This window comes from Sinocyclocheilus grahami, unplaced genomic scaffold (genome assembly GCF_001515645.1).
Source record: "Sinocyclocheilus grahami isolate Dianchi unplaced genomic scaffold, SAMN03320097.WGS_v1.1 scaffold623.1, whole genome shotgun sequence".
NCBI classification, from domain to species: domain Eukaryota; kingdom Metazoa; phylum Chordata; class Actinopteri; order Cypriniformes; family Cyprinidae; genus Sinocyclocheilus; species Sinocyclocheilus grahami.
This window is the reverse complement of record NW_015505802.1, coordinates 310106-332671: the sequence shown is the minus strand read 5'-3', so window position 1 is coordinate 332671 and position 22566 is coordinate 310106. Positions and strand designations below refer to the sequence as shown.

At 38.6% G+C, this 22566-nt stretch overlaps 1 protein-coding gene across 1 annotated transcript in view; it reads left to right on the top strand.

The window, feature by feature from the left end:
• The first annotated feature begins 3389 nt into the window (after positions 1–3389).
• LOC107557891 (MAX gene-associated protein-like) overlaps positions 3390–22566 on the top strand; it is a 30003-nt gene continuing 10826 nt past the window's right edge. Inside the window, exons 1-11 of the mRNA XM_016241467.1 lie at positions 3390–3781; positions 5045–5378; positions 6191–6290; positions 6367–6453; positions 10175–10276; positions 11026–11118; positions 11662–12218; positions 15748–15955; positions 17728–17900; positions 19209–19352; positions 21915–21960. Of these exons, the coding sequence (XP_016096953.1) occupies positions 3390–3781; positions 5045–5378; positions 6191–6290; positions 6367–6453; positions 10175–10276; positions 11026–11118; positions 11662–12218; positions 15748–15955; positions 17728–17900; positions 19209–19352; positions 21915–21960 (2236 nt within the window). The remainder of the gene's footprint in view (positions 3782–5044; positions 5379–6190; positions 6291–6366; positions 6454–10174; positions 10277–11025; positions 11119–11661; positions 12219–15747; positions 15956–17727; positions 17901–19208; positions 19353–21914; positions 21961–22566) is intronic.

Here is a 22566-nt window from a genome sequence, read left to right as displayed (position 1 = left end):
TCTCTGCACACGCTCTGCATCTCTCTCTCGCTCTCTCACACACTCTCTCGCTCTCTCTCTCTCGCTCTCTCGCTCTCGCTCTCTCTCTCTCGCTCTCGCTCTCTCTCTCTCACTCTCTCACTCTCTCACTCTCACACACTCTCTCGCTCTCTCTCTCGCTCTCTCTCTCTCTCTCTCTCTCTCTCAACTGTTACAATTATACATTTATTTTCACATAGCTATGAGAAGCATTAAACATGGACGTGCGTGCAAGCCGATCCAACGGACCAACGAACCAGGCTATATCACAATGTATAAAACCTGTGAATGTCTGTGGGAGAGCACGTCTTCGTCATTCAAAAATCAAAGCGCACTTTTTTGTTTTATAATGTCGTCTTATTGCTCTTCTTTGTAGTATGTGCATTTTAAAAATGTTTTCCCAATCAATCCTGGACTCAAAATGATAAATTATTATTAACAACAGCTACAGAAAACCCAAAAATAAGCCCGCGAAGCTGTTATTGTTCCGTCCTGACGGATGACAGCTGTGACAGCTCAGTGGAATCCCGGAAAATAAACCGTGGAACTTTGACCAATGAGAGAACAGTTTACTCACGCGTGACTTGTATTAACAAATTTGGGCCATTTAGAAACTTTGCCGTGTGAAGCGAACCAATCAGAGCCCATCGCCTACTTCTGAGGGAGGGGCTTCTTAAAAGCAGGTAATGATCAGCGTAATGATCATAGACTGTAAAACAGTTCCTTTCACCGTGATTAAGCATTGCCCAGCGCTAAATTAAACTATTTTGAAAGAAAAAGACAGAAGTAGTATTTTCTTTGTCTTTGTTTTATTTACAGCTTTGAACAGTCTACAGTTTTCTGCAGAGCAGTTATTGTGGTTAGACCCGAGACAGAAGCACATGCTGTGGCGTTGATGAAAGAATGAAAAAGCTTTAAATGTAATAATGTTTCTGTTAACGGCATACACGAAGGACAGAAACGTCACAGATCAAACCAGCACAAATGACACAAACGCCGTTCGGTTCAAGTACACTTAGCTGATGTTGCTAGCAAACATTTATGTCTTTAGGACGTCATTCGCAGGAAGAGCAGGGACACACATTTTAAACTTATTTTTTTCCATTTTTATTTTTCTGTATTCTGTTTCAGTGGGTAAATTACATTTTTAATAATGAAAGAACATGTCTAATTATTTGAAATAATTAAACGTGCACAATGCGTACAACACATAAGAACAATTTATTAAAAATATTAACAAAAATTTTATTTTTAGGGCCCTTTGAAATCCGTTTTATTCTTTCCCAAATTCCACATTCTTTGTTTTAATTTTTCTGGAGTCTGTTTTAATGGTTTGATTACATTTTAATATTCAAAAATGATGTCTAATAAAATAAAATACAATTTTAAAATCAACCAAGGGTCAAACGTTAAAATGTTAGTAATCAAACGGCATGATTGGTAAATTAAAATAATGACTCGTATACTATTTAATAAAAAAATGTATTCGTTTTTTTTTTTTTTTAATTACATTTTTAAGGGCTTATGAATTTTTTCCCAAATTCTTTTACATTTTTTCCCCAAATTTATATTTTTCAGTTATATTTCTGTCCGTATTCAGTTTTAATGGTTAAATTAAATGACTAATTTAGTAAAAAAAAAATAAAAAATGGCTAATTGATTAAAATCATGAAACATGCAATTTATGAAAAAATTAACGGAAATTATGTTTTCAGGGCCGAGTTATTTTTTCGCAAAAATTTTTTTTTTTCTCTTAATTTTTCTAGACTGTTCGATGAAAAAGCTTTAAATGTAATAATGTTTCTGTTAACGGCATACACGAAGGACAGAAACGTCACAGATCAAACCAGCACAAATGACACAAACGCCGTTCGGTTCAAGTACACTTAGCTGATGTTGCTAGCAAACATTTATGTCTTTAGGACGTCATTCGCAGGAAGAGCAGGGACACACATTTTAAACTTATTTTTTTCCATTTGTATTTTTCTGTATTCTGTTTCAGTGGGTAAATTACATTTTTAATAATGAAAGAACATGTCTAATTATTTGAAATAATTAAACGTGCACAATGCGTACAACACATAAGAACAATTTATTAAAAATATTAACAAAAATTTTATTTTTAGGGCCCTTTGAAATCCGTTTTATTCTTTCCCAAATTCTTTTACATTTTTTCCCCAAATTTATATTTTTCAGTTATATTTCTGTCCGTATTCAGTTTTAATGGTTAAATTAAATGACTAATTTAGTAAAAAAAAAAAAAATTATGTTTTCAGGGCCGAGTTATTTTTTCGCAAAAAAATTTTTTTTTCTCTTAATTTTTCTAGACTGTTCACACTGCAGCGTCGCATCTTTATCAACACAAAAGCTCATTCTGTGTGAATGGCGTCTAGTGATATATATTCTGCTCGCGGTCCTTCACTGAACTCGGGATACATAAATACTGTCCAGCATAAAGCACAGTTTTAAATAACAGTCTCATGTTCGCACAGCAGCAGATGAGTTTCGATTTGTGTGAAAACGGCAGAAAGCTGCGAGGTTTTAAAAGAGTGCTAAGGGAATTATACAAATGAATATATGAATGAATTAATTATATGTACCTCTGAAGGTTCTGACGGTCTTCAGAAAAGATTCGATGGCACGTTTTGTTTTCACCTTCTCCATGTGTAATACCTAATAAACTAGTGTTCTTTACGAGAAACTGCTGTAATTCTGCTGCTCCATCAGCGCCACCTGCTGTCACAGAGTGGCTTTACAGCGACTCACATTCACATTCAGTCTGAGCATTAAAAGCAGACTAATTCTGCATGCCCTGCTGTAATTTATGACCGGTTGATGGAAAACAAGCTTATGTGGATTCTACTCATTTAAACAATTCACATAAGGTATCTAGAATTATTTATGGAGCAGATAAAATGCATATAATCGTTTACTAATCAATTATCATTTTGACTTAACAGTTTTCTCTGTATAAAGGCTGAAATGTGAGGTTTACCATCTTATGAAACTTTTTCAAAGCTTTATTTGAACTAGAGATGCACCGATTGCAATTTTCTTGGCCGATTCCGATATTTTTGTAAGTGTGACCTGCCGGTACCGATTTTCTTTCTAAAAACTATAGTTGACAGCATACACAAACAAAAATCTATACTTCTGTGTTGCGTACCTAAATCATATAGTGTTGTTTTACTGCGGCATAACTTTCTGTTGCGCTCCTTTGTTTAGATTTCTGCACGAGCCTCATCTGCACAGAAAGTCATTTTATTTATTGTTTGTTGATTTTAAATACAAAACTTGGTGATTTATGTGTCGGTGCTGTTTGAACAGTTCTAGCACTTTTTAGCAGTACGGTGATGATACTGATAACCGTGATGAGTAACGTTCATACGGTGACCTCTCTAGTGTGTTTCCATCCGGACTCTCCGGCTGCGGGTCAGCGCTGGATGGACGGGCCTGTGTCCTTCTACAAGATGAAGCTGTCGCTCAGCTCTGAGGATCCAGACGCCGCTGTGGTTCTGCGGCCCATGCACCGCTATCAGCCGCGGCTCTACGTGGTTCCCGTGAGCTCCTGTCCCGAGCCAGACGTCCACGTCTTCACCTTCCCTAAAACAGCGTTCTATGCGGTGACCAGCTACCAGAACCCACTGATAACCCGGCTCAAGATCGACTGCAACCCCTTCATGCTGGCGTTCAGAGAGGACGGGCCGAGCGCTCGCCTCATCCAGAACAAACTCAAGCTGGCTCTGAGCGAGAAACACCGCAGGTGCGGCTTTATTCTGTTGCAGCAGACGAGCATTTATGTCTTCAGTATAGCGTCAGTGATGAATCATTCGCAGTAAGACCAGGAACACACATTAAGAAAGTTCATTTTGGGTCAAACACGTTTAGAGCTCTTTTATTTTAATGCATTTTCAATTTTAGTAATCAAACAGCATGATTAATAAATTTAAATAATGACTCGTATACTATTACATTTATAAAAATTTTAACAACAATTAAATTTTTAGGGGATTATGAATTTTTTGCCAAATTCTTTTTCATTTTTTCCCCAAATTTATATTTTTCTGTTTTATTTTTAATGGTTAAATTAAATGTGACTAATTTAGTAAAAAAAGAAAAAAAGGGCTAATTGATTAAAATCATGAAACGTATACAATTTAACAGCAATTTATAAAAAAAATGAGCGAAAATTATGTTTTTAGGGCAGTTTTATTTTTTCCCAAATTAATTTTTTTCTGTGTTAATTTCTCTAGGCTCAGTTTTAACGGTTAATTTAAATGTTAGTAATCACAAAGCATGGACAGTTAATTAAAATAGTGAAACTTACATAATTTAACCTACCTTTTTGGTAGGTTTTCAGGGCTACCAAATATGTAAATCATGTAAATGAATCATATCGGTACATGAATGTAGTGCTATGCAGTGGTTTTAATTGTTCATTTAACCTGTTTTTGTTTCTCAAGAAGAAAGTTCTGGGTCGTATTTCACTGCAAAAATGTTCTTTATGCAAAATCTAATGTCTTATTCTTGTGCTTTGAAATAAGTGACCCTGCAGCACAAAAGCAGTGTTAAGTCGCTGGGGGATATTTGTAGCAATAGCCAACAATACATTGTATGGGTCACAATTATACATTTCTCTTTTATGCCAAAAATCATTAGGATATTAAGTAAAGATCATGTTCCATGAAGATATTTAGTAAATCTCCTACCGTAAATATATCAAAACTTAATGTTTGATTAGTAATATGCATTGCTAAGAACTTCATTTGAACAACTTTAAAGATGATTTTCTCAATATTTAGATTTTTTTGCACCCTCAGATTCCAGATTTTCAAATATTGTCCGATCCTAACAAACCATACATCAATGGAAAGCTCATTTATTCAGCTTTCAACTGATGCATACATCTCAATTTCAGAAATATTGACCCGTTTTGTGCTCCAGGGTCACATGAGTTTTGATGAGATGCACCCTTCTGTCATCATGAGTGTGTTTGATTATGACGTGTTTCTTCTTTTACCTGTAGCTCGACACACACACATCCAGTGTCCAGTGAAGAGGGACGGATGAGTGACGAGACGCTCGTTAGAGACCCATCAGCTGAGCCTGTGGCCTCGTTAGCTCCTGCATCTGCTGATGAGGTGTCTCTGCGATCGTCTCAGAGCTCAGAGCCGCACAGATCTGGGATCAGCTGCGGAGTGAAGCGTGTTTACCGCAGGGGCTGGAGGAGTGGCGCGAGGAAAGCCAAGGCTAAATGGTGGACTAACGTGAAGCACAGATCTGCTGCGGTCAGCACCGCGTCCATGCAGCCTGACCTGGAGCACGTGGACGGCGTGCTGTTTGTGTCCTTCACTGCCAAGGTATGAAAGACCAGCTACTGCATTCACTAGGAGTGCAACGGCACACAAACATGACGGTTCGGTATGGTTTCTGTACAGCAGGAGGAAAAAAATAAACAAATTGCTTTTTATTATAATTAAAAAAATTTTTTTTTTTTTTTACAATGTTTACTAAACACATTGCTCTTTCTTTAAATAAATTAAATTATAATTAATTTCCTCAGGGATAAAAATCTACCTCAGCTTCTGCTCTAAACTATAGGGAGCTCTTTATATTACTATAAGATTACAATTAACAACAGCCCAAACTTAAACTCAATTGCTATTTATACTTTTACACACATGTAGTTCATGAGACGGTGTTTCAGTGGTTTCGTTTACGGTCAAGCCGTTCTGAAACACGGCGCTGCATGTGTGTGGAGAAACAGACAGCGTATCAATTTTATTTGTCGACAACCCATCAAAATAAAAACTTCGTAGTTTACCCTTTGAAAATGTAGAAATTAATTAGAATTTAAATTTTACAGTAAAATAAAATAATCCTTTTTTTTAAATCTTGCAGTATTATTACAATATGTCTCTTATTTTGTTTAATATTTTTATTTCGCATTATCAAAATATTTAAATATTATAATCAATAATCACAGTAAAATTGCAATTAGTGTTTTTGTTTTCAGTGTCTGAGAACAGGTTTGATGTAACACTGATTTATAATGAATTAGACACCGATATCAAACCAACACTTCACACAGCGTTTACTCCGAATGAACAGAGCTGGTTTATTATCCTTTGCCTGAAGACAGTCGCTGTTCATCAGCTGCTTTGTGTCTCAGGAGGCGCTGGACGTTCATGTTGGAAACATGAGGAGATCTGTGGAGACATCTGCTTCATCACACTCGCAGACTGGAGCGGAGAAGCCAGCGCGTGATGCAGGTGTGTGAGCATCTGATCCGTGAGCATCCTCCGCTCTGATGAGGAACTCATGTGTGTTTGTTTGTGACGTCTGCAGACTGGATCTGTGAGCAGGAGCTGGTCTTACTGCAGCAGCTCCAGCAGCTGAAGAACCGGCAGATCATTCATCCTGTGCTTCAACAAGGTGAACACACACAGACCAACACACATCAAACCTGCAGGATCTGAATGCGTACTGTATATCGTCTGCCATAATGTCAGAATTGGTGTGATTTTGACATTATCAAGTATTTCGCAAAAACCAAACAAAACACACCTACGGAGCGTACGCACACATCAAGTCTAGAGTTCACTGCATGATTCAGTATTAAAATGCATTTAGAATGATCACAAGTTCAAGACATGGGGGCAGAAAATTTATATATTTATGCCACTTCATATAGTTAATCAATTTCACACGAAGAGTGCCGTTTTTTTCTCCAAATATTACCATGATTACAAATGTGACATTGATTTTTTACAACAGTTAATTAAGAGACTTACATTTTAGACACCATATTGCTTGTTTTTGCACTATTTCGACAAGAAAAATATTTCCAAACACAACCACAGCACTGTTTTGTGTCTCTGAGCAACACGACAAAATGAATCAACCGTTTAAATGATTCTGTTCAATCACAATGAATCACTTATTAACAATGACTTTGCTGCCACCTACTGGTGGTTTTAATTTCACATTTACAGTATCTTTTTATTGTTTAAATAATTTTAAATATCAGTATTTAACGTTTTATGTTTAATAGATCAAAACATTATTTTTGCATTTGTAATGGCAGGTTAAATGCATTCATGTCCTGCATTAAACAGTGTGTAAATACATCTAAATGCCACTTCAGACGCAGCTTCTGTGTTAATTTCATTTGTTTGGTAACGGCCCAAATGTCTTTTGGACTGCCCGTATATCTCTGTTTGATGCATTTAAATTAGTGTTAATAAGCGCAGCGCTGCTGTGTTTACAGCGGTAACCAAGGAAACGCTGCATCACTGTTCCATAAGGGCCACCTGCTGTGTTTACAGCGGTAACCAAGGTAACGCTGCATCACTGTTCCATAAGGGCCACCTGCTGTGTTTACAGCGGTAACCAAGGTAACGCTGCATCACTGTTCCATAAGGGCCACCTGCTGTGTTTACAGCGGTAACCAAGGTAACGCTGCATCACTGTTCCATAAGGGCCACCTGCTGTGTTTACAGCGGTAACCAAGGTAACGCTGCATCACTGTTCCATAAGGGCCACCTGCTGTGTTTACAGCGGTAACCAAGGTAACGCTGCATCACTGTTCCATAAGGGCCACCTGCTGTGTTTACAGCGGTAACCAAGGTAACGCTGCATCACTGTTCCATAAGGGCCACCTGCTGTGTTTACAGCGGTAACCAAGGTAACGCTGCATCACTGTTCCATAAGGGCCACCTGCTGTGTTTACAGCGGTAACCAAGGTAACGCTGCATCACTGTTCCATAAGGGCCACCTGCTGTGTTTACAGCGGTAACCAAGGTAACGCTGCATCACTGTTCCATAAGGGCCACCTGCTGTGTTTACAGCGGTAACCAAGGTAACGCTGCATCACTGTTCCATAAGGGCCACCTGCTGTGTTTACAGCGGTAACCAAGGTAACGCTGCATCACTGTTCCATAAGGGCCACCTGCTGTGTTTACAGCGGTAACCAAGGTAACGCTGCATCACTGTTCCATAAGGGCCACCTGCTGTGTTTACAGCGGTAACCAAGGTAACGCTGCATCACTGTTCCATAAGGGCCACCTGCTGTGTTTACAGCGGTAACCAAGGTAACGCTGCATCACTGTTCCATAAGGGCCACCTGCTGTGTTTACAGCGGTAACCAAGGTAACGCTGCATCACTGTTCCATAAGGGCCACCTGCTGTGTTTACAGCGGTAACCAAGGTAACGCTGCATCACTGTTCCATAAGGGCCACCTGCTGTGTTTACAGCGGTAACCAAGGTAACGCTGCATCACTGTTCCATAAGGGCCACCTGCTGTGTTTACAGCGGTAACCAAGGTAACGCTGCATCACTGTTCCATAAGGGCCACCTGCTGTGTTTACAGCGGTAACCAAGGTAACGCTGCATCACTGTTCCATAAGGGCCACCTGCTGTGTTTACAGCGGTAACCAAGGTAACGCTGCATCACTGTTCCATAAGGGCCACCTGCTGTGTTTACAGCGGTAACCAAGGTAACGCTGCATCACTGTTCCATAAGGGCCACCTGCTGTGTTTACAGCGGTAACCAAGGTAACGCTGCATCACTGTTCCATAAGGGCCACCTGCTGTGTTTACAGCGGTAACCAAGGTAACGCTGCATCACTGTTCCATAAGGGCCACCTGCTGTGTTTACAGCGGTAACCAAGGTAACGCTGCATCACTGTTCCATAAGGGCCACCTGCTGTGTTTACAGCGGTAACCAAGGTAACGCTGCATCACTGTTCCATAAGGGCCACCTGCTGTGTTTACAGCGGTAACCAAGGTAACGCTGCATCACTGTTCCATAAGGGCCACCTGCTGTGTTTACAGCGGTAACCAAGGTAACGCTGCATCACTGTTCCATAAGGGCCACCTGCTGTGTTTACAGCGGTAACCAAGGTAACGCTGCATCACTGTTCCATAAGGGCCACCTGCTGTGTTTACAGCGGTAACCAAGGTAACGCTGCATCACTGTTCCATAAGGGCCACCTGCTGTGTTTACAGCGGTAACCAAGGAAACGCTGCCTCCCTGTTCCATAAGCGCTGCTGTCAGAGAGTGAATCTGCATCTCATTCAGACCACTCTGTTACAGTCTAATATAAATCAAACATTGCACTTTTTTCCAACTCATGATTAAAATGCAGTGGTTGCCTCTAATTTCAAACGGCTATGAAAAATCAAGGTGCAACACAGAGTGAAGAATATGCGAATGTTATTTTATATGTGATTTTTCCATTTCTGAACCTGAACATCTACAAACATAAAAACCTAAAGCATAATTTCATTTCTATCTTTGTGCTATAGGCCTATATTTAATTGTGCTATTATTTGTAATTTGTTCATTTGTCTTTAATAATGTTTAAACTTTATATTTGTTTATTTTTGGCTAGTGATTTTCGCTGTGGTATCTAAATTGAAATAGAGAATTGTAAAATGTAATTGTTATCTAAAATATTGGTGTCATATAAGCTTATTTATTAGAATACAAGATAACAGATCAAAAACGATGATAACTAATATAAATCAAACATTGCACTTTTTTCCAACTCATGATTAAAATGCAGTGGTTGCCTCTAATTTCAAACGGCTATGAAAAATCAAGGTGCAACACAGAGTGAAGAATATGCGAATGTTATTTTATATGTGATTTTTCCATTTCTGAACCTGAACATCTACAAACATAAAAACCTAAAGCATAATTTCATTTCTATCTTTGTGCTATAGGCCTATATTTAATTGTGCTATTATTTGTAATTTGTTCATTTGTCTTTAATAATGTTTAAACTTTATATTTGTTTATTTTTGGCTAGTGATTTTCGCTGTGGTATCTAAATTGAAATAGAGAATTGTAAAATGTAATTGTTATCTAAAATATTGGTGTCATATAAGCTTATTTATTAGAATACAAGATAACAGATCAAAAACGATGATAACGGCAACTATTTTATTTTTTCAGTAGAAAAAATCCTTAGCGTTGATCCCTGCTTACTGGAAAAGATGAATTAAAATTAAATTATTGAGATTAAAAAAGAAGAAGTGAAAGGATGCAGATCAAATACCCGCAGCACTCATAACCCATCTGCGGTTCGTCTTTTGCTCTGTTATTGTCTGGTTTATTCATTTCTGTTTTCTGTTCTGGTTTCTGCACAGTTGGGCTGAAGCTGAATCTTCTGGATCCAGCGGCACCCATAGACCTGCATTATCTGGGTGTTGCTCTACCTTTGCCTTCACCTGTCCTCACATCATCCTCCCGTAAGCAAAATCATGAAGATTATGGTGTTTGTGCTGTTATATTAGAGTGATGGAGTCTAATATGAATCATCACTGACATTAATGAGAAACATGGGGTCCTATTGAGTCTGTTTTATCATTTTTTAAATTGTTTCTTCCATTTGAATTTTTCTGGATTCTGTTTTAATGTTTAAATTAAATTTTAGTAATACTAAAATTAGCGTGCTACATTAATTGAAATAATGAAATCTACACAGTTTAACAAAAACTTTAAAAAGTTTTATTTATTATTATTATTATTATATATATATATTTTTTATTATTAAACATTTTTGGGCCCTATGAAAACCTTCTTACTTTTTCCCAAATTTCTGTGTTTTCTGTTTTAATTTTTCTGGATTCATTCATTTGAATTTGAATTTTAAATAATACGTTTTTTTTTTTTTTTTTTATAATCAAAAATCATTTCTAATGAAGGCATAAAACATTGACAATGTAATTAATCTTTTAAAATTTAATTAAACTTTTTTTTTTTTTTTACTAATTTCTTTTATTCCTTTTTGGCAAACAAAGTGCTGCACAACAAAGGTTTACTGTTCAAATAAAAAAATAGAAGAAAATAGTGTGATATTAAAAACAGAAGTTTTTAGAACTACAGTAATGAGTATGAGATTTATTTATAAAACTATTAAAATAACATGCTATTAATGATATATTGGAGTTTTGTTTAATTCATTTATTTATTATTTATGCTTCTTGTTTGTGTCCAGACGCCGCTTTAGTTTCGCGCACTGGGAAGATGAGCGATCTGACCAGGATCAAAGGCTGGATGGAGAAGTTCAGTTCAAAGAGCTCAGCCGACAGTAAGCACATCATAAAAACAGCTCCTTCGTTTTAGAGCTGCGGCGATGAATCGATGCAGAATTGATTCGTGGACTGATTCTGAGATCTTCCGAATGCATGGCGACTCTCTCTGGAATTGATTCTGAGCTTATATTCTAACAGCAGATGTCGCTCTACTCTAGTTTTTAGAGTTTAGTTTTTTTTAGAGTCTGTAATTTCACCTCGGCTCAGAATGCTTTTATGACGCCAGATTAATGTAAACACAGCCCACTGTGAACACCCTTGTGATTCGCTGCAATCTTTTCGAATCCTATGAAGGATTATTTTAGGTTCAAGTGTGTGTAAGGATTTGTCTGTTTCTGAAGCATGCAGCGCCATCTGCTGTTCAAAACTATGCTCAGAATCGACTCGAGAGAGAATCGCGACGCCTTCGGAAAACCTCAGAATCAATGCGGAATCATTTCTCGATTTGCGATGCATCGGTTTATTTTCCCAGCCCTGCTTCGTTTATTGGATTGGCTGGTCTTCAGGTGTGCTTTTCTCCTGTTTCCGCTGCTGATCAGGCACGGCCGGTCACTCGGCGTTCTCCTCGGTCCTGCTGGACGAGTATCTGGAGGCTGAAGGCCAGCGGATCAGCGAACGCGCCGCCGTGTTTTCCTCCAGCGCTCCGTCTCCGGTGCTCTATCAGCTGCCCGTCAAGAGCAGCAGCTACGTGAGGACCCTAGATAGTGTGCTCCAGACGCGCAGCTCTGCCCCCTCTGGACTCCGTGACAAGCGCACTAAAGCGTGGCGATCCAGACGAGGTGTTAGAGCGGCTCCGGAAGCAGTGCGCTCTTCCTCGGCCAGACTCCGGTGGAAGCGCAGCGTCTCTGAAGATCCTCCTCAGCGTCCTGCAGCGTCCAGCGGAGCTCCCTCCAGACGCAGGAGAAGGTACCGGCGGCGGAGGCGGACGCTGAGGTTCAACAGAGACGCCGTGGACGGAGCACAGGCCTCTGCATTCGCTCAGAAGCACTCGGAGCTGCTGGCTCAGGAGCAGCAGGCCGTCTCTCTCGGACAGAGTCCCACTCGCATCAGCGCTGAGAGAGCCGGCTTCGCTCTGAGCTCACTGCTGACCGCAGAGGTGCGTCCGCTCTCACACACACACTAGGGCTGGCAGAATGCCTGAAAAAGTTAGAATTTTGTACTTAAATATCATCAATAATTGAATTATGTTCTAATTTAAAGGGCATAATTTCAGTTAGGGGGGAAAAAGCTTTTGTCTTCTCTCCTGAGGCCACAAGAGGGCGCATCGAGCAAAATATTACTAATGCACGTTTCTTCAAAGCATAATAAAATAACACGACTATCTTTGAAAAAAGTGCATAATGTTTAAAATAATGTTTATAACCCATAACACAAGCTGCTTAAATAATTAGAAACAAAACAGCATCATGTCGCTCAGAAGCACTCGGAGCTGCTGGCTCAGGAGCAGCAGGCCGTCTCTCTCGGACAGAGTCCCACTCGCATCAGCGCTGAGAGAGCCGGCTTCGCTCTGAGCTCACTGCTGACCGCAGAGGTGCGTCCGCTCTCACACACACACTAGGGCTGGCAGAATGCCTGAAAAAGTTAGAATTTTGTACTTAAATATCATCAATAATTGAATTATGTTCTAATTTAAAGGGCATAATTTCAGTTAGGGGGGAAAAAGCTTTTGTCTTCTCTCCTGAGGCCACAAGAGGGCGCATCGAGCAAAATATTACTAATGCACGTTTCTTCAAAGCATAATAAAATAACACGACTATCTTTGAAAAAAGTGCATAATGTTTAAAATAATGTTTATAACCCATAACACAAGCTGCTTAAATAATTAGAAACAAAACAGCATCATGCATGTATGTATAGTTTAATACAAAGGACCGAAAACCAATCACAGACTACTTTTTTTCAGTTAAAAACATGTGATACAGTGGGATGGGGAAAACGCCATGAAGTCTCGAGACCTAACATGCAACGTTTTTGCATTCAAATGTGGATTTTTATTTTAAATTCGACAAATATTCGAAATGTAGAATTTTTATTAGACGGCTCTAACACACTTACACATCTGATTACTGCACACTAGCTAGGACTGGACGCTGTTGTTTTTATGCTACTGCAGGGTTTTTCAATAGCAATGTGAAATGAAACGTAATAAGATTTTTTTTTTAATAATAATTTTATAAATAATAATTATGCATTTATTAAAATTTATTATTGTTTATTCACTTATAAATAAATTATTAATAATTGTAAAATAATTCATAATATTATATATAATAATTACAAAACAATGAAATAAAACTCATATACACATATATTTGCTTATTTATATAAATAAATAATTATAAAATAATTTTAAATATGATATATAATCATTTTACAATAAAAACATAAAACACTATGTTTGCTTATTTATATAAATAGATAATTAAAAAATCAGTAGCCCTTTATTTTACAGTCCTGTTACTCATGTACATACTCTACTTATTATAGTAATTGTAATAACTCTGAACCTACCCCATGTAGTTACCTTATATTACCAGTAGGGATGCACCGATAGGATTTTTAATGGCCGATACCGATTTTAACAAACAACTTTTTCTTTGCCAATAATAATAATAATCATACTAATAATAATAACAATAATAAAGTACAGCGTTTAATTTACTCAAAAAGATGATCTCGTTTAGTCTTAGCCAATGCAGTAGGGCTGCAGGATTAATCGAGTGCGATAGTCACGCGCATCTCGTCAGTAAAGCGGTTCTGTGATTAGTAGTAAATCTCCATCACATGCTTTCAGACGGAGCAGCATTTACTACACAGAGCCGGAGTTCACTGACAAGCTACGCAAAGAAAGTCACAGACGATATAATCGTACGATTATGAAATCGAAGAAATCGTTCGCGATAATGACAGCTGTTAGCGTAGTGTTTGAAATAAATCCTTCTGTGAGAAGATGAGGCTCCTTACACAGAATAAGGCACGCAACATATTTCATAGTATTCTATATGAAGCGTTTATAAGCTCCTATAAGCGTTTTGAGAGGAAAAAAACAGCCTAAATTAGTAGGCTGTACGTTACATTATATTATTACATTCAGAAATAATGTAGGCTAAAATAATGGTAAATAAAAGCAAAATTACAAACACAATTAGGCTATTTTAGTTCCCTTCTCTCCACAACAAATCCTCTAAAGTTGTATTTAGGCTAAATATAAGCGTCAAGCCAAAACGAATTAATTTAAAAGCGAATCTGAAGCCTATCTCTCTCATTCTGCACGAATCCAGATGTTTCCACATTCGTGAAGTATCTGGATGCTAAACTATTATTTATTATGTGAACCATAGGCTTTGTTCTTCGGTCACTCGCATGTGGATGTAAAACCTCATCCTTCACATATAGACTATAACAGCAGTGAGGCACAGACTGTACTACGGACTATTTAAATTGAAAAGTGTAACTTTGTATGCTTCTTTAACTGTATTTTATTTTGATAATGAACAGGCTGCGTTGTCTAATTAGCATAAATCGGTTGTATGTGTGTGTGAGGCACCGACGCGATCACTGCATTGTTTTCCCAACTGTAACTCATAATTAAGGTCATAGCAACGCTGGTTTGTCATACAGATAGAAGCAAAACATCATTCAAAACTGTGAAGCTTTTGTAAAATAAAGAAAACCGCTTTCTGCCGTCTCGGTTTCCTTTCCGTGAACTTCGGAGCGCGTTTTACAATTATCCGAAACTCGGCACTTTATTTCTTTTGTTTTGTTAATCCGTTAATGATTTCAGTGAAATATATTTAGTGTATAGGCCTATATATTCCTTTTTATGTAGCCTATATAGTTTTCTCCGTTCACAGAAATGTGACCGTGTGTGAATCCGTGTTCTACACTGGCTTCAAACAAAAAGCTGCATATTACCTGACATTCATTTTCATGTCAATGTAGTTCTAATGGTTGGCGGTTCGTGACGACTTACCGGTGATGAATTTACACCTGAGCCGGGTGACAAACGATATTTTCTATAGATTTTATTTTGTTTTGGCAAGTATTTAATTATTTTGAAAAACGCTGGATTATGCAACAGACGTGCAACTCGTTGTCTCCATGCAGTTAATTAATAAAGCATCGTTATCGGCCCTTTTCATGCTATTACCGATATATGCAGATGGCTTTAAAATAATCAAAACTCGGCCGATACATCGGTGCATCTCTAACTACCAGTGCTTTCTGAGGTAGGTACAGAACAGTTACTAATAAGATTTGATATTTTATCTGTTTGCTTGCATGTCATGTGACTTGTTACCAACCTTAGAGAACTGTGAACTTGTGAATGCGTCGTTAAATTATTGAAGAAATCTCGGAAAGTTCTTCACGTAAATATTTTACGTCTAAGGGGTTCAGCTGACTAAAATGTTTGGGAATCGCTGTGCTACTGTAAAGAAAGTTTGCAAAGTTGCTGAATGAGATAACAGGATTAACGTGTTTTTCCCCACTGGATTATCAAAAATAGGCATTAGCACAAGATTTAATATATAAATATTGTTCAGTTTTCTCATGCTGGGATTAAAACATTTTGTCCCCTTATTAAGAGTCTGTATAAAAGTGTTAGAATGATGTGATCTGTACAGAAGGCGGTGAAGACGAAGCAGCAGGACAGGGAAGGTGTGTGTGGTAAAGACTTCTGCCGGCTGGGCTGCGTCTGTGAAAGTCTGAACAGAGAAGCACGAGGATCCACTCACTGCAGACGTGTGCAGTGCATGTTCAGCTGCGGCTGCTTCAAGCACAAGATCCTCCTCGTGCGCTCCGAGCACAGCGCCGGGAGCCTGGTGGCCTTCCGTAAGTCTGCACTTTACTGTTGCGCTCAAGTGCCAGTCACTCTTAGTTTACTCATTCACATGTTATTCTTATTCATATTTAGATTCCGATTAGATTTTCAGTTTGGTAATTTAGTTGTTTTTATCTTTTTTTTCTGTATTGTTTTTATTCTTTATAGGTTTTAGTTTTCAGTACAGCATGTTTTGTACTAAAATAACTAAAACTTGAATGAAATTGAGATTTATACATCATATGAAAGCTGAATAAATAAGCTCTCCATTGATGTATGGTCTGTTAAAAAATATTTTTTTAATTTTTGTTGAAAATCTGGAATCTGAGGGTGCAAAAAAATCTAAATATTGAGAAAATCATCTTTAAAGTTGTTCAAATGAAGTTCTTAGCAATGCATATTACTAATCAAACATTAAGTTTTGATATATTTACGGTAGGAAACTTACTAAATATCTTCATGGAACATGATCTTTACTTAATATCCTAATGATTTTTGGCATAAAAGAGAAATGTATAATTGTGACCCATACAATGTATTGTTGGCTATTGCTACAAATATCCCCCAGCGACTCAACACTGCTTTTGTGCTGCAGGGACACATATAGACATATTTAAAAGAAATACTAAAACTAGGGCTGGACGATACAGCAAAAAAAGAAAATCTAGATTTATTTTCAGAACGTTTGACCGATTCTCAATTTTTTACGATTTTTAACTAGTCGACTTGAAAATGTAACTACGACATGATTCCAGTGACTTCCTCTAGTTAAAGACAATTCTGTTCCAAGTGCAGCGCACATGAAGATATCAATGTTAAACAAATCACTTGTTAAATATCTTTGCAGAAAAGATGCATGAACTATAACTACATCTTGTACAAACTTGTCTTATACATATGTTCAGAAATAATACAATGCTTTAAAAAAAATCTCAGAAGTCAAGTTAATTCAAACTCAAAACGACTGAAGGTATAACAGCAGTAGAGTATTATTAACTCTAAATGTTCCGTAAAACAACAGCAGCTTTCAGTCTGACAGCGTGATGCAAACATGAAATATCAGACGTACAGTAACAGTTCTTCACAGGTTTTATTATTCGCTTGCGCTGCTTTTCCATTGTGTTTTCTGTGTGAACATGGACTGTTTGACTGTTGCTCTCGCGTCTCTTGCAGCGTCTCTTGCATGAAACAGCTTTCTAAAAACACTGCGCTCAAGTTAAGAGGAGTTCACTTCATCTTCTTGCATGTGTTTGCTATTCCACTGCAGCGTCGCATCTTTATCAACACAAAAGCTCATTCTGTGTGAATGGTGTCTAGTGATATATATTCTGCTCGCGGTGCTTCACTGAACTCGGTTGGATCGTTCTTTTCTCTTTACCGTTATCACCGGCATATTGTCAAAGTGTCTAAATCTAACGTTTGGTAATATTTCTATTCAAAATAGTGATTCCTCGATTTATAAAAAATACAATCGTGGCAAAGCATTACATTCAAATTAATCGATCAAATCGGAAAAATCGCACAGCCCTAACTAAAACTTACCAAAAATGAAAACAATTTCAGTTAAGTTATCTATAATAACACTCGTGTGTAAATGTTCTGTTCTGGATCTTGCTGTTTCTCGGGTCGCTGTGATTGAATCTGTGACACTGATGTCACTAACCGTATATTTACAGTAGCCCATATAGACGTCAGAAGTTAATCGTTTTCAGTGACCGATCTTGTGCCTGTAGGTCATGTGTTGTGTTGTGAGTGATGCTGCTGCTCTTGTGTGGTGTCACAGCCGTCGCTGGCCCCGGATCAGACGGCAGGCCGGAGCCAGCGCTCAGAATCAGCAGCCTGTGGAGGAGGAGAGCCGGAGAGAACGACCCCGAGCCGCTGTTCACTCCCAGAGCCAGCGGAGCGCCGAGACGAGCGCCGCACCATCATGCTCCCGCGCCGTGGCCCTGTCCTCAGGTCAGCTGCTGTCTATCAAGCCGTGCTGCTTTTCTCTGCTAGGTTTTCAAATGCAACTTTTAGTTTTGATCATATTTAGTCAACTTCTGCTGTTTTAGTTGAGTTTTAGTCAACTAAATGTTTGAGCATTTTAGTCTATAGTTTGTCACATTTTTGTCTTGCTGTATAATGTTTAAAATGATAAAAATGATTATTGTCTCAATTTTAACTCTTTCCCCGCCAGCGTTTTTGAAAAAAGTTGCCAGCCACCGCCAGCATTTTTGCTGATTTTCACTCAAATTTCATAGCCCCCAGAATATTTTGTTGTATGAATATCTTTTATCAAAATTTAGAACAGACCCTCTACTTTTAAACAAACGTTTCATTTTAGCTTTAAGCATTCTTTTTTATCAACACTTGAATGCAGGCAGGTTTCATGAAAAAAAAACAAAATTTTAAAGCAAAAAGCTGAGAAAATCACATTTTAATCAAATATTACATCTGGATCATATTCAGCAATATTATCAAAGCAACGATGCAGTAGATGGCTTCCATCAGCACTCCCAAAGCTTGCACACTTTCTGGATCCACATTTCACTCGGCAACATTAGGCAGTTTTCATTTATATGCGGTTATTGTTGATGATCGCGTTATTTTTCATATGCATATGCTTATATATGAGATCGCTGGTTTCTGTGTCTTCCTCGTCTGTGTTTTTGATCGAGTGATTCTAGACTCATTCAGGAGATGTGTAACAGCGCCCCCTAGCGTTTAACAGCGAGAACACAGAAACCAGGAAAATTCTGTGTTTGGCGGGGAAAGAGTTAATTGCAGTGATCGTTTTCATTTGGGAAATGTATTTTTACATTTCATCAGAAGTCGCTCTTTCAATAATAAGCACAAATCAATAGAATATTGACTCATCCTCATCTAGTGTACAGATTTATAACAGGATATCAGTTAGAGGCTAAATAAACACTAAAGACTTTAGATATACTCTCGCCCTGTCTACGTTATGAAAACTAAAAACCTACTCTCAAATATTATAACGATAAAAATAATCCGGCCCCAACTGAAACTTCTTTTAGTCTAGTCTTTTTTCGTCAACAATATTGCATGTTGATGTAGTCTCAGTTTTACGTTTAATGACCTTATTATCGTCTTGTCGTCTCATTTTACGTTGTTGACTAACATTTTTCGTCATAGATTTCGTTAACGAAGTTAACTGTGTTTAGCTACGAGTTGCTCGTGTGCACAGACGCTTCCGACTATATTTCGATTGTTTGTTTATTTTAGTTTTCTGTGTCCTGTTGTTCGTGCTGATCACAGGTGCAGGAGACGGAGAAGGATCCGGTTTACTTGTACCTCGAGAGCATGATGACGTGTGCTCGTGTGCGAGAATACAACAGCAACCCTCCACCGCAGGTGCACTTACTGCCGGCGAAAAGAAGCGTAGCAGCACCTGATGAAGCGGTACTTTAAACACACATGCACACTAGGGCTGTCAGAAAACATCGATTTGGGAATATTCGTCGGATTTAAAATAAAAATCCACATTTGAATGCTAAAACGTTATCAGTGGACACGAGATGCGCTGACGATGTAAGTGTCACTGCATTATAATGTGTTGTTAGTCTATGCAGCACTAGATGCGGCGCTGCTCGTTCAAAATACTGCGGAAAAACAGAACATCAATGCAGAGAAAATGTTGTTTACGTCAAAACTGAAACCAAGCCATTCACACAGAACACATTTATCACGTTTTCTAGAGGGACATCTATCAGCGTTGCACTCGCGTCTCGCACAAAAGAAGCTGCATGTTTAGAAAGCCATGGAGAATTAATTTAAGTTCAACTTATAAAAACATGTCTTGAGACTTTATGGCATTTTTTCCCCATTCCACTGCATCTCATGTTTTTAAATGAAGAAAGTACTCTTTGTGATTGGTTTTTGGTCCTTTGTATTAAACTATACGTACATACAGTGATGTGAAAAAGTAAGGACACCCGATTGAATTCCATGGTTTTCTGTATCAGGAGATAACAAAAAATTATCTGGTCTTTGGAAAGTCTTAAAATTTGGAAATAAAGCCTCAGATGAACAACAACACATGACATATCACACCGTGCTAACAAAAATAAAGCCAAGATGGAAAAGCCATGTGTGACAAAGTTAAGACACCCTATGATTCAGTGACTGTGAGGTGCCCAGTGTTAAGCTATGTTTTATTGATTATATGCTTCATTGAAAAGAGCAAGTGCAGTTCTGGACATTGCAAATGACAAAGCAACGATGTTTAAACAACCTGTTAACCTCGAACTGACATCTTCAGGACATTATTGTGTGAACTTGAGAGATGGCAGTCATCTAGGTGAAAAGGAGACAAGTGAGAGCAAAATTAAAATGAAATTCTTGCTGTGACCGAAAACATGACAACAAAAGAAAAGGAGAGAGTCCTGCTGAAACTACACAGACAAGTAAGTAAACCAGTATGAGTGCTTGGATAGCTAAGCAAATCACAACACTACGTGCAATGAGAAAAGCATTCACAGAAGCCGAATGCTCGGAGAGAATCAGAAGAAGTGAAAGATGAAGGGCAGAAGTGCATCTCCACACTAAAAGAAACAACTGCTGGAGTTGTACCTAAGGCTTTGAAGAAACGAACACACAAGACCTTCCCAAAGACTCGCCTGCATGTAGTTCAGAGTCTCTAAAAATGATCATGGCAGTCATATGTCAGAATAAATGGCAGCTAAACTCCAAGGACATTAAAGCAGCCTTTTTACAAGGTAAAGAGTTAACCAGAGACATTTACATTCTCTGGAGGATGAAATACACGTACAGCAAGGAACGTACATAACAAATCTGCAACCCATTCAGGTGGAGTCCACCAGAGCAACACAGCGTGAAGCTTCACTCACAGACGTTGAGATGGGCACGCTAAAATAAAAGATTGCACAAATACTGTGTGTACATCTCCACACTAAAAGAAACAACTGCTGGAGTTGTACCTAAGGCTTTGAAGAAACGAACACACAAGACCTTCCCAAAGACTCGCCTGCATGTAGTTCAGAGTCTCTAAAAATGATCATGGCAGTCATATGTCAGAATAAATGGCAGCTAAACTCCAAGGACATTAAAGCAGCCTTTTTACAAGGTAAAGAGTTAACCAGAGACATTTACATTCTCTGGAGGATGAAATACACGTACAGCAAGGAACGTACATAACAAATCTGCAACCCATTCCAGTGGAGTCCACCAGAGCAACACAGCGTGAAGCTTCACTCACAGACGTTGAGATGGGCACGCTAAAATAAAAGATTGCACAAATATTGTGTGTAGACCTGACATAATGTGTGACATATCCATCTTGGCATCTAACACAGAGCATGCTACTGTTCAGACCCTGCATTGTGCAAATAAATAATCATGGTCTCATCTGTTCAAAGGTCATTGTTCTAGAAGACTTATGGTTTGTTCAGATGCAACTTTGCAAACCTAAACCGTGCTGCCAAGCTTTTTTAGATAGAAGAGGCTTTCTTCTGGCAAGCCTGCTGATTTATACTCGAGCGTCCGCAAGTTCGCTTTGAGTGCGTGCGGCGTCGTTTCGCATGGCGGTGTGCACAACATTTTTTTTAAGTTTCCGCTTATTTTAAACGTTGTAAAATTAAGCGTGGTCCACTGCTGCACACGTGCCACAGTATCGATACAGGGCCAGCTGTATCGATACTCGTATCGTCAAATCTCTGTGACGATACATCGTCGTATCGATATTTTGAACACAGCACTATCACACACACACTCTCTCACACACACACACTCACACACACGCACTCAAACACGCTCACACACACGCTCACACACACACACACACACTCAAACACACACGCTCGCTCACACACACACACTCACGCTCACACACACACTCTCTCACGCACGCACACACACACACACACACACACACACACACAGGAGTGTTTTTGTTGATTTTCATCTTTATCTTGTCTTTGTCTTGTTCTCTCCCGCTGACTGAAGATCAATGCCGTGTCTCAGCTGGGTCTCGCTTCGTCTCAGAATCCAGGTCAGTAGGAGAAACTCTTTCATACTTTTACTTGGACGTGTGTGAATAAACTCCTCTTTACTTCTATAGTGCTTTATACAAAACGGGTTGTTTCAAAGCAGTTCAACGAAACTAAACAGGAAAATAACAGAATAAATAATGTAAAATTAAGGCCTAAAAAGGTCTTAAAGGGGTCCTATTATGCTCTTTTACACTGTCTTGAATTTGTTTTGGGGTGTACTAGAACATGCTCTCATGCTTGCTGGTTCGAAAGACGCATTATTTTTCACATAATTTACATTATTACAATACCTTTCTCCCTAGCCTGGCACAAATCGCTCGATTAGTTCCGGCTTTGATGAAGGTCTGCCTTCCAAAAAACTAAATGTGTTGTGATTGGTTACCTGTCCCAGTGCGTTGTGATTGGACGGTGTTTCAGTACTGCCCCGCCTCTTGCTCCGTCTTTCAACAAAAGCTTTTGGGAATCCGGCACTACTCACTCATGTTGTGGAAGCTGTCCTCAGTAAAATGCGCAGCACACAATAGCAAATTGGGGTTATAATGCTCAGGAACAGAGTTAAAAAATTAATTGCAACCACTGTTTCCGGACATCATCCGCTTTCGGAA